Genomic DNA, 18,229 nt, shown 5'->3' with positions numbered 1-18,229 from the left:
CATGCATGTTCAGGCCAGGCTGCAGCCTCAGTGGAGATGTACAAAAACTAGGCCACAAATTTTGTAAACAGCTGTACCAGATGTAGACATTTTCCCAGGCCTCCAGCTGCTTGCTATCTCCAGAGCTCAGCCAGAAGAGCAAGCACCACTACAGGGTTAGCTTCAGCCATGGCCAGCAAGCTCAGGAGTGGTGTCCTAGCCTGGTAGTGTCTTATTTCTACCTGGCACAGCAGCTCCTGGCTCAAGTCTGAATTGTGGAAGCCAAAATAGAGCACTGACACCTCTCACCAGTACCTCTCCAGGTAAGAAAGCCCACAGTTTTGCTGCATGATCAAAAGGCTGCCCATTGCCTCCAGGAACACCTACGCTCTCAGTAGCTAACTTCAGACTTGAAGCTACCAACAGGCTGTTTTGAGCTAACTGGCTGCCACCGGCCTGGAGCGTTTGCACGATGCAGACAGAGCCACGTGTGGGGCATCCTCCAGCCACATCATCTGGAAGAGGAAAAAGGCTGGATTTTACTCGGGCTATGGCTGCACTGACTGCAGAAGAGCTGAAACCCAATACCAGCCAGCAGGCTGGATGGATGAGCAGTTTGCATGGGTAATATTCATGGCCTGACAGATCGTTTACTCGACCCCATCCTACCCCTTCTTCTTACCTCAACCAACCAGCTTTGGGCAAGAGAAGCCCTTCTGTCATTAACCCTGACAGCAGCTACCTCTAAGCACAGCTGAAGTGCAGTCAACCCTTGTGCTACAGCTCGTCACGCCCAGTAGCACGCAGGATCTCAGTCAAATCATGGGATTTCTGGTAAACGCTAGTCATCCACAACAGAAGCCTGGCCAGGTCTTGGCACCTCAGCCCCCAACTCTACAGAGGGGCACAAGCCTAACAGCACAACCAAGGGCCTCCAGTTTTATTTCCTTAGATGAGCAATGCCAGCAGCCCTTTCCCCCCCTCTTTCCTCCACTTGCCCATCACAGAACCCAAATAGCATCATTAGTTCATGGCTGATGCAGGGACAAGGGGCAGGTACCATAACCACCCCCACAAACATAGCTTCCTCCAGCAAGGCAGTGTAGACCTCCCACCCAAGTCTCAGCCCCATCTGACCCCACTTTGCTCCAAAGACTGAACCAATGCACTACGAAGCCTCCCTGTGCCTGACTCACAGCAGCCTTCCAGCTCAAAGGCACAAGTCAAGGGATGGTGCATGGGCTTTCAGCCAAGCACGTTCACCTGCAGAGTGTCCCCAACAGCTCGGCCAGTCCTAGAACTTGGGCAAAACCAGGAGCATGGGGGAATTCATCTTATCCGTGGCTACCTCCAGGCACAGTTGTGAATTAACATGCCCTCCACTCATTAGCACTTAGGCAGCACCACAGCAACAAAATGACTAAACAGGAAAAACGAACTACAATGAGTCAATGACTTCAAAGGAATAGAAGAGCCGCAGGGGAAGATTTCCTCCCCAGCCTCACGCACGCTCCAGCCCCTCCATCTGATGTTATCTTCACAGCAGCACATCAGACACTCAAAGGATAGCAGTAGATCAGATTAAGCTCTCTTGTGTCCCCCCCATTGGTCTCAAGGAAATTTTTTTTTTTTTTTGGTTCAAGACACACATTGGAAAGTTTCCTATCGCTTCCAAGTGAAGATTTCCTCTGTTTATCATATTAATATTGTGATGCTGTTGAACCTGAAAAAAATGGGCAGATAATTAGTCACACACAGCGTTATAAACTCACTGAACTCTGACAGGCTGCAACAGGCTAGTTTTGTGGCCTAATGAACTAGTAATTTCAGTGGGTTTCAGCTGCAAACTCAAATCCTATTGCAGCCAAGCGTGGCTGACTGAGCAGGCACTTCACATTATGCATCCAGACCCATTCAGGCTGCTACCTGCCCACCATACAACTTGTATGGAGCTGCTCAAGCCAACAGCCCCCCAGTAACCATTCCACAGTTCCTCAGGGAGCTTCATCACAAGACGGCACCTCATTGCTGTGACAGTCATGGGACATACTCTCAGATACGGTTTTCAAGCCAAACTGGAGTTCGGGAGTTTTCAGCACAACTTGGACAAGGCACTTCCCCTGCAGATGCACGCAGGTCAGGATCACAGTGGGTCGGTGGCACAGCTGGGAATGGACCACAGTTTCCCAGTCCTAGGACAATGTGCTACTGTCTCACTCAGCAGTCCTCAAATACTTCATGCATTCCTCCCCGCACCAGGAGGCCAGAAGCTTGCAAAACAACGTGGGTCACGCTACTGAAAGAGGGCTGCCCATGCACTCTGCCAACCCCTCCTGTCTGGGGGAAGAGGCTGCCTACTGGTTTGGTACTCCATCCAAGGAGACCCTTCAGCTAACGAAGCCATCTCAGTGGCAGAGAAAGAGACTGCACAGACACATGAGAACTGTGACACAGGTTGTAAAACAAAGCAGCTCTGGGGCCATTTCCCTGCTAGCAATGGAAACCTGTTTGCCTAAAGCTCCACCAGCTTGGTGTAGAGATGGGAACCATCCCACTGTCCTCCTGCATCTGAGCTTGGATAGGTTCCCATGAGTCAGTAGGGCTGACAAGTGGGAGAATCTCCTTCCAGAGGCACCTCTATGCCCACCTTCATTTAGCTTCCTCGTAAAGACCAGGCACCTTAGTTCACATTAAGCTATTTAAAAATCAGCTCAGTTAAGCAACCAGCAAATCAAACTCACTCTTGGAGTATTCTTCAATACTTAAAAGCAAGCACCATAGGTATTGGCATTCATTAGCATCTTCAGGCTAGGGATTTCCCAAAAGTCACAGCTCCTATGAAGGGAGTTGGGATAGGTGCTGAACTCCATGCTGACCAAAGGCAGGTCCTCACATAGTATATTAGTTTTCTTCCCAACCTTAAACTAGCCTCTAGTTTCACCCTAATGGTTCTCACAAGTACCATGGTTGTTAGACTGAATTTTGCTTTAAGGCTCATCTCCGAAAATGTAAGCCTTCAGAAAAGGAGCAGAAACTCACACACCACCCTTGGGAAAAAACTAGAAACAAGTTCAAAAAAAGATCAAATAAAACATTATTAAAACTGAGTTGTTTTCCTGAGTGGAGGAAACAAAGAAATCACTGATAAGATCTAAAGTTTATTGGCACTTGCAAGGGCAAGGAAAAAGCGACTCAGGTCAAGGGCAGGACACATACAAAGCAGAAATAAGGGACAAGCAGATGAACACATTTCCCCAGCCTGAACAGCACTGGATTCAGACTGGCACTCTTGAGAGATCGCTTTCCATCCCACAAGAGGGCAAAAAAAGACTGCAAGAAGATTTACCAAGGCAGGGCACAAGTCTGAAACAACAGAAAACTTTAAGACTGACTTGGAAGGAATGGTGAAATTCTTCCAGCCGTAACAGTGAGTTCGTCCCTTTCAGAGTTTCAGTGTAAAAAAAGTTCAGCAGTTGCTCCATTACAAGCAAGAGTCCATCGTCACATCTGTGTCTCACCAGAAGAGCCTTAAAGCCCGCAAAAGACTGCCAATTCTTTGGTCTACACTGCAGCCATGGAGTCAGTAAGTGACACCAGTGGCAGGATTGCTGGTTGCTGGGTTTCTTCTTGCTACCCAGCTGGTCTCCCAAGCCAAGGACAAAGCTGTGTTTTCCCGCTATTCCCTATAGAAAATACTGAGTGTGGGTTTTTAACAGGTTAACTCCAGCCCACCCTTTCCATTCTCCTTCCTCTCTCCCCTTCCTTTCCCAAACACAAACTGCTAGTTTGAGTGAAAATAATGACACTCTCTGTTGGCAAGATAGGAAGAGGGTTGAAATTCAAGAAGGCAGCATGATGGGGAGCTGTTGGCGCCTGCTGCTAGACAGCCCTGATGAACCCTGATAAACTGCAGGACACATTAGCCTCAGCCAGCTCTGCCCTGTACAGAGATACTTCTCAGCCTCCCTCCCTCTCCGTGGGGCGGCAGCAGAGAGGGAAGAAATTCCCCCAGTTGAACAGGTTATTAGCAGCAACAAGCCCAGCAAACCCTCAAAAACAAATTTTCTGGTTTTGAGCCTAAATTCCAGCCAATCCAGCTGTAGGGCCCAGCTAGCCAACGTGATCTTTAATTTATAGCCTAAAAAGTTGACACAAGAAACAAGAGCCTATGGCTACACCTTGAGAACCAGTGCCAAGAAGCAGAATTAAAAAAGCAGGTCACCCACTTCTGTATTTCTTCATTACTTGCCTTCTCTGCCCAAACTATTTGTTGGGCCAGAGGCACAGGAACATGTCTGAGCAGAAAGGAGGCAGTCCCCATAGACTGCTCCAGGAACAAACCAGTCCCCTTGGTAGCTCCACCGCAGTGATGGATCAGTGGGTTCCAAGGTGGACAGATGACCTGCACATTGAAGGTCTCAGCAAAAATTTGTCTGAGAAAAGGAGTCAAGAACTTAGAAGATGGGAGAAGCCTTTGACAGCAAGAGTCAGACTGTGGGAGTTGTTTCTACCACTTGAAACAACCTGTCTAGGTTGAGCTACCAGAAGAGCCTTTCCTAGCTTCTGGAGATGAAAAGGTATCTTCCCTTCAGATTATCCAGAACTGAGCTAGAGGCCACAAAACACTTGCCCCGCCTTCAGTGGAGTAAGGCAGAGGGCCAGCTCCATTTCCATGGAGGACCAGCAACTGAAACACCATCCATGGCAGCCACCATCCATGGGACTAGATGCTGCAAGTTTAGGTCCAAAAAGGCTGGAAAGGAGGTTGGTGTCTCAACTAGAGATGTCACCTCCTTACACTTGCTTCTGAGCTGGTGTAATTTTAACTGATCTTAAACCTTCAGGAACACACCAGCATATCCAGTCAGTAAGGCAGATCTTTTCCACCAGCTTTACACTTTGAGCAGACCTCCAGCCTAGCTTTTCTAAGGAAGTATCCACCCTTGAACATCAGTCACCACCAAGAAACCAGGACTGTGCCATAACCAGGGACAAGTTCATGCCCAGGGTTAATCCATCTTCACATCTGAGGTATGAGTTCTTAGCCTCAATGCATAACCATCAAGACATATCAGTACTGCCCAGCTCATATGCCTCTTCTCCCTCCTAAACAATAAAGATTTCTCAAGGATGCCCCCACCACACACACCACTCCGGAAACTCCCTGGGGCACACTGTTCACGTGTTTCTAGTGGCCTTGCCAAGCTAGAACTGTTTATCTGGAGGCAGGGCCAGGAGGAGCGACTCGCTTGTCTCAACAGCTGCTCACATCTGCCTGCCCTCCCTGCCAGAGGAAGGATTCCTCCGACACTGCATCCTCATGAGCAGTGGCTGCTTCCCCACTGCACCCTAGAGACATGGAAGCCATGGCTGCTGTGCAGACTGCCAAGCATACTGTTAAACACTTACCTCCGCATGTGTTGCAATGTCACCAGTAATCGGCCATCCCACCCATCAGCACAAGAGCCAAGTTACTCTTTATAAAAGAAGATTTCTCAGAGAGAGCGCGCTATTTCTATTCATCCTGAATTCCTCAGCAGAAGCTACTCCAGGAGCCAGCCTACGACTGCCAGAAGCTATCTTATCTCAACAAGTCTCGCCAGTGAACTGCAGGATATCAGCAGTCGCACACAGAGCACTTTGAAACCAGGTCTGGGTGCCAGAGGAAGGAAGGGAATTCAACGCAGCGACTCAGGTTGTAGTCTCTGCCCAAAAGCCGATGAGAAGTACAGACACCAATTGCCCAGCAAACTACGCGTCATTAACAAGAACAAAGCCTGCTGGGACTGGAGCACTTCCTCCCCCCTAACTTTTAAGGGTCAAGCTCAGACTACACAAGATACAGCTTTCTACAGCTAAGGGACCATCATCTGGCTGAAAAGATACCAAACACTGACAAAAATAGGATTCCCAGCTAGGCCTTGTCTTCTAAAAAGAATACTACCAATTACAGTAAGGAAAGCAAGCTCTTCTAAGCCAAGATTAATTACAATTACAAGTGGAAAAGTTGAAAGAGACAGTGCAGAAGTACCCACCAGCTTCAGCCTGCCACTCCAACAAGCCCACACAGGTTAGTGCAAAAGCTAGCTCATCCCTCACAAGACACTATCAATCATTTAGGGCAGTATTTTAGCAACACTTTGTAGGCTGTAATATTGCTCTTTGCTAGCCAGGGCCAGATCATCCCACAAAATATCCCTCTGTTGACCTCAACTACAAGCATGAAAAGTCAGTTTGACTTAGCAGGGTCATTGATCACATGCATGAAGCATCACCCTAGGTCTAGGCAACGTGATGGGATGTTGCATGATTGTGGTGAAGCAAGCAGACCACATCACAAGCTTGCAGTTTAGTCTCAAACACAGGACATCCTTGGTCTTACCTGAGATTCCTCAGTCCTCCTAGCCCGAGGAGTTTCTGTGGATCCATTGATGTCCAGGGTGTCCTTCTGCTTATATTTCCTCATGATCAAGCTGTCCACAACCCAGAACATAATGGCCTTGGGGAGAAAGACATTGTGTGAATAGATTGCAGAGACCAAAATACAAAGTCATTCAATCACAGCTATTTCTTCTCCTTTTGGTTTTTCCAGATGTCCAGCCTTGATCAACCTAATTTAATATCTAAATTAACCCTGCATCAAGTGTGTCCATGGGGGTTGGATGAGTCAAATTCCTGAGATCCCTTCTCACATAAATCCTATTGATTCTATAGCTGTTGAAGACCCAGTGAAGAAAAAAGAAACACCACCACAAAAACCCCTGACCACAATAGGCCAAGTTTGCACCAGGAAATAACCATTGAACCAAGCTCCATCCCAGGTTCACCTGCTCTGTCTGCATCAGTCACTGGTCAGTTCTTTAAGAATGAGAGTTTACTTTCAAATAAGGAAATGCAGCCTGGGGTGGGGAGAGAGGCTGGTAGCATAGGCAGGTAAACTCAACTTTGCCAATACTGCATCCGTTGCAATGCTCGTGGTATAAACTGAAAAGAGTTTGACTCTCTCCTTGTCCAGGGGGGATCTGAACATTAACACCTTGTTCTCACTTCCCATCTTAGCAGGGACTAAGCAGCAGGTCAAGCATTACCTGGAATCAGGGGTACCAAGAAAAAGCTGAGCTTTCAAGAGGTTTTACCAAACTAGTTTTGTGAAAATCAATAGTAATGGGTAACCTGAACACCTTGCCCTGCTGTAACGCAATGTGAAATCTAGCCAAATGGCTAGGTTGGCAGCTTGCCAAGACACACCACTGACAAAAAGACACCACTATAGGAACTTAAAGGGCTTTGGGGCATTCCCACGCCTGTAGCTTGCTGCTGAGATGCAGCCCTCAGCTAATGAGTCCCAGCTTTCTTTGAAGAGTCAGCCACCCAGCAGCTTGGACAAGGGAGCCGTAATTAAGAACAGAGACCATGGCAGGGCAGTAGTGACATATTTGTGTATTCATGACAACAAATATATTTGTTTCTACTCCCCTCCACCCTGTCCCAGCCACTTCAATTACTCAAGGCTGCCCCAAGCCAGTTCCTGTACACGCTCCCCAGTGGGAGGACCATCATTTCCAAACCACCCCACCCAGTGCTCGCAGAGGCGTCACTTACATTGACTATAAAAGGCACAACAAGCATGACCAGGACAAGCTCCAGCTGGGGGTTTGGGATGTAACCCAGGAGGATCTGCTGAAGCTGCAGAGGAGAAAGCATTTAGAAGCATCATTGAACAGCTCTGTTGTGAGATCTTTGCTGCAAACTGGTTGCCTTCTGTGCTGGTTTTGGCTGGGATACAGTTAATTTTCTTCATAGTAGCTAGTACGGGGCTATGTTTTGGATTTGTGCTGGAAACAGTGTTGATGATAATACAGAGATTTTTTCATTATTGCTGAGCAGTGCTTACACAGAGTCAAGGCCTTTTCCGCTCCTCACCCCACCCCACCAGCGAGTAGGCTGGGGGGGCACAAGGAGCTGGGAGGGGACACGGCTGGGACAGCTGACCCCAGCTGACCAAAGGGCTATTCCATACCATATGGCATCATGCTCAGCATATAAAGCTGGGGGAAGAAGGGGGGGGTGTTCAGAGTGATGACATTTGTCTTCTCAAGTAACCGTTGTGCGTGATGGAGCTCTGCTTTCCTGGAGATGGCTGAACACCTGCCTGCCCCTGGGAAGTAGTGAAGGAATTCCTTGTTTTGCTTTGCTTGCGTGCATGGCTTTTGCTTTCCCTATTAAACTGTCTTTATCTCAACCCATGAGTCTTCTTGCTTTTACCCTTCTGATTCTTTCCCCCATCCCACTGAGGGGGGAGTGAGCGGCTGTGTGGGGCTTAGTTGCCAGCTGGGGTTAAACCATGACACCTTCTTACACCAGCAGTCTCCTAGCTAGGGCTCTGCAGCCTTTGCTTTAGCCCAGCTCTTAGAAAGATTATGTGGGCTATTCCTTTAGCCCAGCTGCCAAACATAGGATTTTGTACAGATCAAGAAATAAGTACTGCTAGTCTTTCAGTGTAACTACCCATGACAACTGGTGGAACTTTCCTTGGCTCCTTGGAGCCTAGCTGCAAAATAAGGAGACCAGGCACACATGATAAGTGTGGAGAGGAATCCAGCAGCATCTCCGGATCTAGCAGTGTGTGCTGTTGAACAACAAGTTCGTGTCCAAGTCAGCACTGTAGGCTACTGGGTTAGAAGGCTAAGCCCTTAACAGGAAGGGGTAAGTGCTCCCAGACTGCTGTAAATAACTCCTCAGTCAAGTCACATCAGCCTGTGAGGCACTACATGTAAATGCACTCAATACTGGAGTTACCCATCGACACCCAGAATTGGTTTTTATACCCATCACACCTACCTGCCACCAGGTATGTGGCTACAACTGCCACAGGATTTTATTTTTTAGAAGAGAAACTCATGATCGACACCATTACCACTGCATGAGCTACCATACAGAAGCAGTTGACAGGAGGAAGGACAGCATACTACTGGGATAGTTCTTTCCAAATTAACCTATAAGAGTCCCCCTATTTTAGGCATGGGATCACAAAACACCAACATGAACTGACTTGATGAGATAATGTAGAAATCCTCTGGCAGAACTGAAGTAGCTCAGCTGCCAGCCCAGCCCATTTTATCCTTCCAAGGATGGAAAAGAAAATTAAAAGCAGCATCTTATTCCACTAGCTTTTGACTAGCAAGAGAACGTACCAAAAGCCAAACTGTTATGGAAGTCATATTTCCCCAAACTTAAGTAATAGCTAATGACTACAGAGAGATGTCAACAAGTCAGCAGGATTAAAGACCTATGATGATGGGGACCACTAATAAGGCAAAGCTGACAAGAAACAAGCCGCAACAGCTGTGGATAGAAAAATACAGCTCAGGAGCTTACCTTTGTCCAACCAGGGATAAGCAGGACAAGGCTAATCACAGTCTTCTCAAAAACCATTATCAGCAAGTAGAGGATACACTGGCCAATCCAGGCAGCAGCTTGTGGAGGGTCACCTGGGAAAACAGCACATTAAATCTGAGAGGGAGGACAGGAGGAGACAGCCTTGCAGAAAAGTTGCCTCACGCTTGATACCCAAGCTGATTAGAGGGACAGGGAAGTGTTTCCATATTGCCAGTTTTGCAGCAAGACAAATACTCAATAGCAAACTTAAAATTAGTAGAGAGATTTTCTGTCTCTAGTTGTAGGAGCACATGCCTGGGGTAGAAAGGTTTGGTATCCCTGCTGGGTCTACAAGTCATTACTCCATCGAAGATCAAAATATACCAACATCTAAGCTCAAATCTTTCTAGTTTAAAGAAAAAAATAAGTAAATCTGACTTGTATTAGAGAAAATTTAGCAGACTTGCATGCCTTACTAGTTGCAGTTCATTTTGCATCTTTGCAAACTGATGTAGAGAAATAAGTGCAGAGAGGCAAAAATGCCCCCACTTCCATTTGTGCAGACTCCCTTTATCAGGGCAGCTATTTGTCTTTCGTACTGCAGTTGTGCTTTTGAATTAAACTTGGCTATAAGCAAGAGAGCTCTCCCTCATGAGACACGACATATACCACTATCACCACTGGCTATTTGCTCTAGAAGCTGATTCTCTTTTTCTACTCCTTTTAGGGCTGATTCCGAAATGGAGATGGCAATTAACCAGACCTCCGGTTAATTTGAAGGGCAAGCAAGTAACAAACTTCAGACACAACTCAAAAAGCCCTACCTACCTAGCAGATGCTAACACTACATGTATTTATCTGCCTCCTGTCCTGCTCTCCATTCCACCAAAGTGCCTCTGAAATCCACCAAGAGGAGAAAACCACCACCAAAACCTTCTTGCCTTGCATCTCCCCCCCACTGCCTGTCCTTCCTAGATCAACGGCTTTGCTGGAGCAAAAGTCCTACAAGTGTCCTACAAGGCAGGCAGTCAGCTTCTGTAACAGGGGAGAGATACAGCTCTGGCTCTGCCTGAAGACCTGAAATTCCCCGTGTTTATCCAGCAATCCCAGCACCTGCAGACACTCCCGGGCTCTCAGGGGCCACAGCCCAGTAGTATCACAAGTGCTTAATGGAAAAGCCATTCCTGGTAACTCTAAGGAGACTGGATCAACTTTTATGAATCTCGGTTTGGATAACAAATATGCTCTCCTCCACTTGAGGGAAAGGATACACAGCCTTGCAGATGCATGTTTTCCCCTCTCCTTCAGCCACTGATGGACATTACCACCACGTTAAGCTACTTTGAGCTGGATAGATACAGGGATTTGAGGGGAGAAAGCCCTGCTTGTGCAAGGGGGGCAAGTATCCCATCTCCTCAAAGCACAGACCACTAAAATCCTTTATATAGGGAAAGCTCAGAAATCTCAGCATCCTACTCAAATGGTTCCTTACAAGCATGTGTTGCTTTGGGGCATCAGTCATTTGGCTTGCCCCTTCGCTGGTAACCTTTTGTCAAGGTACCAGAGATTTCATTTCTCTTCACCTTGGCAAACCTAGAAAAGACTGCAGAGATGGGTCTGCCCAACTTTTCCCCCACCCTTCCAGTGGATAGGAGCCTCGTAGGAGTAGCTCACAAAATCCTGGAGCATTTTGACCAGAATGGCAGACTGATAATTCCCTTCTGAATTAAAGCTAATCCCAACAGCAATCCCCAAAGACAAGATACTGCTGGACTGACCCTCCTCTATACAAAGACCAGTCAGTATCCTGCACACTCCTCTATAAAAAAAAAGAATCAATCATTAAAGACATCACCGGCAATTTGCTCCCTGCCAACCCCTACCCAGCCAGTTGCCAGCAATAATCTGAACGTTTCTGGTCACCATTTTCAATACAAGAAGCATAAATGTTCAGTCCTAAACAGAATTAATTTTTTTGCTGATGAAGTGAACGTCTGGTTATGCGATACTCGCTGTCTGAGCAAGAGACAGGGCCTCCATCGTCCCAGGTTTTAGAGCAATTCACTCAAAAAGAATCAATGCTAATTAAATATGAATGTTTCCAATGGGGTACTCACCAAGTAATAAGTAAAAGCATATTTGTATTGTTAACAACGATAATGGTACCATATCTATTACATGTGCTTGCTTCAGCCCTGTGTAAGCACCCTGCCAGCTGGTTATCGTCTTCCCAGGCTCATCAGAATATCTCAGGTCTGCAAAACTGAGCTACAGTATCTGGCTTTGGAAAGCTGCAGCATTTCCTTTTACCACTTGAATATAAAGATAACTGCTGGCAACAGTTGTTTCCGGCATAATCGGGCTGGAATTTGGAATTGCATCTGTGTGCAAGAGAACCCAACCCACCATGAGAAGCCAATGCTTGATGTGCTGTCAGATGGCAGCGGACCGGGAGCTCTGCTCCACTTTTCTCAGCACAGTACTGTTGAGACGTGGCAGGGGAAGACAACACCAGCAGCTTCCAAAAGCACGTTTATCCAAACCACTATGCAAACCTCTGGCCACAGCACATACCAGGATTTAGTAAGAGCTGGTATCCAATCAAGCCCAGCTGTAGGGGGATCTGCTTCCCAGCAAGGGCAAAACAGGTTGACATGTGTATTTGTCCTTATTCTGTCATTTGTTAGCAACATACCAAGACGTTTGCCTTGTTGCAAAGCTACAGCTAAGAAGTAGAGGCATCCAGCTAGCGTATCCATGCCAGAGACCTCAGAGTGATCACCTTGCATCCCAGCTTTTTAATTGCTCAAGCTGTGATCAAGAAGGAAGCAAAGGAGGGGAGAGGGAAGGACTGGGAGGCCAGGGGTGCAGAGAGGCTGCTGAGCTGGGAGGACAGCAAGCAGAGAGCATCAGACCAGAAAGCAACTGTATGGAGGAGGGGAAGGAAGAGGGAGCCAGGAAGGTTACGTGTGAGTGCAACCAGCAGAGCCTGCAGAGGATTTCAGAAAGCGCACGTCTCCGCTCCCTGGCAGACAACAGCTTAATGGGTGGTCTGTGGAGGAGATGGGAGCAGTGTTATAGGCAGCTGGCAATTAAAAGCCAGTGTCAGAGAGGCTTTGACCCCGCTGAAGCGTGGACAGCCTCTCCCGATGGACTCGGGTGCCTAGTTGTCTTTGGCACAGGTTAGGTATAGTGGGGCTTTTTGCCCCATACCCCAAGACCGACCAATTCTCCTACAAACCCCCAGGTTACCATCACCCATCAGAGCTCCGAGTACAAACAAAACAGGAAAACAAACATAACCATTGCATCCTTCCTGCATTTGAACTCTTTCCCTTTTTCTCTGTGTTGTCAGCTGTGCTCTGTCCCCCGTGGGGAGAGAGGGCTAACGGCCACAGCACCCTTTGCAAGTCAGCTCTTCTGCGCTGCAGTTGCAATGGCACTTGTGGAACTTCCCTCTGTCATCTCAGCTTGCCCAAAAAGCAGCAGCAACTTTGAGATCTCTCTCAAATACCTTCCCCCTCACACCCTTTTGGGGACAGGAAGTCACTACCATTCATCATCACAAACAGTGAGCTATGGTTCTTGGTTTTGTATACTGTGCACTAGACAACCCTAGCCAGGTTTTGGGTAACCAGGCTGATACACAGATACTAAAAAAGACAATCTGCTTCTTAACCTACCCTAGCCATAGACTTGCCCATGTCTCCAAGGTTAACAGCTCCTCACCCAAAAAAGTTTCCCTTCACTTTCAGTTAGCAAGAAAGCCCATCAAATTGCTCTTGAGTTTTCTTGAGGTTTGATAACCTTTGGAAAAGGAAAACCTTTTCTCCCTTTGCTAGAGAACAGTTTTTACTGTGCAACTGCAAGATCCCACCTAGGCAACCCCACTTCTCCAAGACCAGAGGTCTGCCCCAGTTAGGCCAGATTCACTGGCTAAGTGTACAGGGCACGTCCAAGTGGTACAAGCCTGCACTACCAAGAAGGACAGACCTGAACCCCTTACTACCCACCACATGCCACCTTGTCAAAGGTGCCTCCATCACGCATGGAGCTTCAAATATTCATATTTCTCACTCTGGTCTCTTCTGCATCACCTACAGAAGATGCTGTGAATCTCCTCCACAGTTAGAGGGACATCAGCACTTCTTCCATGTCCAGGGTAGACAGTGGAAGGATATGGAGAGAGACCTACGCAGAGGCCAGATTTGGCCATCTGCTCTATCACCTTAAGCAGCTCAAAATTGCTACTGTTTTGCAAGCTCCTCCTCCTCCTTTTCCATTCTAAGCTTTGTTTTCAGACTATGGAATGAGATGTTTCTGTACAGGAATCCCTCCTGGAGCACAGAATTAGACAGGACTTCACTTCCACCCCCTGGCAGGAAGATCAGAGGGTGTCTCCACAGTTACTTTTTACTGCATCTTGGTCTCCCAAGGACAAGAGGCTGCTCAGTACCAAAGTAACTCAGGACAAAGATGAAAATGAAACAGCAGCATGGCCCACAGGGCTGCAAAGATGACTTCAGCTATAAACAGACAGTGGCTCATTTCCCCTTCACCAAGAAGTTCAGCTGGCTGCTCCTTACCTCAGCAGGTTTGAAGTCATCCAAGGACCACCGATCCACCTCAGAGTGGCCATCATCCAAGTCTAACTCACCACTAATTCATCCAGCTCTGACTAATGCCAATAACATACAAGTCACCATCTATTGGCATCTCATCAGGTAGGAGGGAGCCTTTGGTGTGGTTCCTGGACAAGCCTGTGAGACAGATTGGCCACATCTCCTCCTTCCACAGTTAGGAAGGAAGGCTGGACAGCTTGAGCTGATCCCAGCTAACCACGCACCTCATTTAGGTGCTGACTTCCTACAGCAAGACAGTCAGAGGCATCCTCAGATGCAAGTTAATACCTTTAATGGACCAGCTGCTGTCCTGAGGTGCCCTGCTCCATGGGTGGGAGAGGATTCTTCTTGCATCAGGTGTTTCCATTACATATATCTAGGTGAGTGCTTACAGGACTGTTTCTGCCACACAAGACTGCCAGCCAGCAAAAACCAGTCTGCTACCTGGAGGCTAAAAAAACCAAACCACACCAAAAAAAACCCAAAACACCAACATGCCCTCCTCTTTGCTGTGTTCAGAGCTTCCCTTTCCTTGTAGGAGAATGGGGAACAGGTCCAAAGGATCTTTGCAGCCTCCACATCACACCTACCTGTTAGGAGATTACATGTATCATGCTCCCTTTGAACACTTCCAATTTCTTGTCCCCAGTCCTAGGTGGAAAGTAACCCAAGGACATAGCTCTATACAGTGACTCTGCCACCAACCTCTCCTTTTAGCTTAATGAACACCCTTTGCTCAAATCTTCTTACAGCCATCTCCCACCCTGGTAGAAATAAATATCCTCCTTCACCCCAAAGGATGCACGCACTGCATTTAGACCATTATCCTCCAGCAGCATTGCTGGTGGTCCCCACCCCACCATCAGCAATACCTCCTTGGTGCAGTCCTAGGACCACTGGTGTCTGCAGCAACCTCACACGAACACACATCTCATATTCTGCTTGTGCGTGGGAGCCCAACTGCTCGCAGAGCAAAAGCAGCACTGCTTGAGGTATTTGAGTTGTTACCACACAACAGGATTAGTTCTAATCCAGGCTGTTTAATGCACCAATCTGTCAGCATAGCCCACATGTTACTGCCAGACAGCTTTATTTACGGTCTTTTGGGGACTGTGTGTGCACTGAGCAGGTAGGAAAAAAGCTTAACCACAGCCAAAGCAGAGGGTTCAGGGGGGTTGAGGAAAAGCGAATATTTGAAAGCACTGAAAGTTGCACTGGGTGACATGGTGGGGATAGAAAAAGTCAATAAAAACCTCTTAAGAGATACTCAAACAGTACCTCCAAAACCAAGGGATCTAATCATCGGTGCCAAGTACAGAGGAGGGTAAGACATAGCACAAAAGCATCCAAATTGCGCAGAAGCGCTTACTTTGCAGGCAAGAACAGGTTTTCAGAGACTGGGACCTGACCAGCAATTGCACCAGTTATGGGCAGGACAAGTTGGCATCCGAGCAGCCAGATGGGTCCAGTGGACATCCCAAACCCTCTCTGGCATGTTCTGGATCTGAACTACAAGACAGCGTACAGCTGCAGTCAGTGCCACACCACTGCTCTGGGTCTTCGGTCCCTGGAGATACTGCTATTGCATTGGGGTAAACACTACTGGCATCAGCCAGATCCACAAAGGTTCAAAGGTTTGCGCCCCTGCTCAGAGCAGGGGACCTGACCACACACTTCACCATTTGGGGGTGATTCTCAGTCCTCTCCTTACTGTTTCTCCCTGGTCCTGGAGGTGGAAAGGCCAAGCATGCCAAGGACAGGACAGCTCCTCAGGTTAGAGCTATTATTTTCAGCAGTATTTCCTCAAGCATGAGCAGCCAGCTCCCTTGGCTGCTTCAGGATGTGGGAATATTTGTTATGGAAATTTTGTACACATCACAACAGGGCCAGAAGCAGCCTACACAGGTCCTCAGTTAAACTCAGCAGCTGGCACAGAGCATATTCTCTTATAACTAAATTTGACCAGCAGAGTTCAACAGGCCACTAAACAGACTTTAAAGGCCTCCAAGCAACATGCTTTTCCATTTCCAGACAGTGAATGAGCACAAAGCAGTGAGCTTAGACTAGTCAGTGACTGCAATCACAGTCATACACAAGTCAGCATCCAGATGGGCATCCAGAGAGGCACTTTAAGAACACCCTCTTTTTCTCCCCATCATTTCTTAATGCTCCTCTTCAGCATTTTACTTGCACATTGCAGAAACCATCTCTTAATGCAAATTCACAGCATTTGCTTACCTAAAAGAAATACTCCTGTATTTCTAAAGTAATACTTTAGAGTTATTGGACAACTACAACGCCAGGACACTGCAACCATCCAGAGGTTCCCTCTAGGGAGCTGCTTGATGCCACGGGAATGGGTAAGGGAGAAGACGTCTGGAGCAGTTTGGAGGTGAGGCACAAAGCTGAACCAGGCTTCATCTGCACGCTCTGACTCCAGCCAGCATCTCCCCTGCTCAGTCTGTATAGACCCAGCAGCACCTCAAAGACCTTGGGTATCCACTTCCCAAGACCTTTGCAGCTTTAACTCTGCTCTCCTCCCTGCAGAATTCCCCTACAGCAGAGCACCTATAGACGTGGCCTGCTGCTACCCTGCTAGAGCAATGGTGCACAGAGCATTCGGGGAGTTTGTTAGCTTTCAGTACGTGTAAGGCAACCATCGTTCTCCAAAGCCCCCTTGAACCAAGATGAAGAATAAGCCTCTCCAGTCTTTGATCTTAGGAGCCAAGCATCTGCAAGAAGAGACAGCAGCCTTTTAAAATGGAGTTTCCTGTGCTTAGATGCAGTGCAAAGAGTAATCAAGAGCTGTTGGGCAAAGACGGAGGAACATAAGCATATAGGAGCCTTTGACTCTCCGTTAGCTAAAAACCAGGTCGTTCCTGGCTGCAGCAGTCTTTGGCTAAGAGCTCAGGCACAAGAGAGGCTGACCTCAGAATGGATGTCTTCTTTTAAAATATGAAAGTAATTGATTTTTCTAAACTGTTCTGGACAGCTGAATACTTAAAATAGCAGCATAGATTTAGGTGCTTTCCCTTCCCTTTTCTTTGCTTCTCCATTAATGCAACTATTGCAGTCACACAGGAAAAACCACCCGGGGCTGTGGAGACAGGCATACCAACGGCAGAGCAGAAGGGACTGCTGGAGCCCAAAACAAAGGATAGCTGCAGCGGTTTGCATCAGTTGCAGGGATGCAACCAAGAGCTGGAAGGTCAGAAGGGAAGCAGTTGCAACAGATTTTATTTTTTTTTCCCCTCAAAGACCATGCAGGTACTGGTCTTTGGGTACTGGCTAGACTGGACAAAGACACAACTGCTCTTTCCTGATGGTTGGAGCAATGGCACTCACCACTGTCTGCAACATGGATTTGGTGCTTTCCTGCCCTTCCTTCTCTGCAGGACTGCAAGAGATGCTTTTGCTCCTCAGGAGAATTGAGGAAAGAAACAAAGTCTGGTACAGCAATTAGACCAGAAAGTGAATCATATTTCTGGAGCCTGCATCAAACTGTACAAAGTTTACTAGCATCTTCCAAACTGTTTTAGAAGTTACTTAACACCCAGGATGACGATAGCAGTGTTTTGCTTCCCTAGCTCTACAGCAGGATTGCACTGGACATGCCACTTCACTCCTACCTAACTTTTCCATCGTGGTCACTCTGCCCAGAGACCTGCACCAAGAGCGGTGCTTGGTGGATGAGATATTTAATCCCCGATTCAAAAGCTAAGTTCAAGCAACAGCAGAAGCTTTTTTTTTTTTAAAATTAATGAAAGCAAGATTTCCTCAGAGGAGTGAACTGTTTCTGTAGTCTAAGCCAGCCTTCATGAGGGGCCAGCTACAGCTCAACGGAAGTTCATTACTGCTCTGTAAAGTTAAAGCAAGCTGTCAATACACTTCAACATTTCCCTGCTTCTGCTCAACTGCAAACGTGGCGCATGAAACTGTGCCCTGGGATGGCTGCAGTTGGGCTTCAAGTCCTTGTTGCTCAAAAGGGGAAAAACGCCAGTCCCTAAACAAAGAATATCTGGATTCCTCTACTGTCTCATCTGAATGACTTTAGCGCTCTGTGCTTGGGCTCCTCAGCTCTGAGAAAGAGCCATTAGGGGGGGGAAAAAAATGGTAGTCCCCACCAAATGCATGCCTTCAGGATGCTGAACCTGCTCTGGAGACCACTGCAACCTTTAAAGCCGCTCTCAGGTTTGATAAGAGCCAGCCCTGCCACGTCCCATCATTTCAACCCAACTGTCGTCATCTCA

The 18,229-nt window shown here is 47.5% G+C and overlaps 1 protein-coding gene across 1 annotated transcript in view; it reads right to left on the bottom strand.

The window, feature by feature from the left end:
- The window catches only part of LOC140653562 (store-operated calcium entry regulator STIMATE-like), a 36,053-nt gene that overhangs the window by 780 nt on the left and 17,044 nt on the right, over nucleotides 1–18,229 (bottom strand). Inside the window, 6 exon segments of the mRNA XM_072865816.1 lie at nucleotides 289–373; nucleotides 375–419; nucleotides 421–494; nucleotides 6,362–6,478; nucleotides 7,582–7,665; nucleotides 9,358–9,470. Coding sequence (XP_072721917.1) covers nucleotides 289–373; nucleotides 375–419; nucleotides 421–494; nucleotides 6,362–6,478; nucleotides 7,582–7,665; nucleotides 9,358–9,470 — 518 coding nt within the window.

Source organism: Ciconia boyciana, chromosome 1 (assembly GCF_034638445.1).
Source record: "Ciconia boyciana chromosome 1, ASM3463844v1, whole genome shotgun sequence".
NCBI classification, from domain to species: domain Eukaryota; kingdom Metazoa; phylum Chordata; class Aves; order Ciconiiformes; family Ciconiidae; genus Ciconia; species Ciconia boyciana.
The sequence above is the reverse complement of the archived record's forward strand: the minus strand, read 5'-3'. Positions and strand labels throughout refer to the sequence as shown.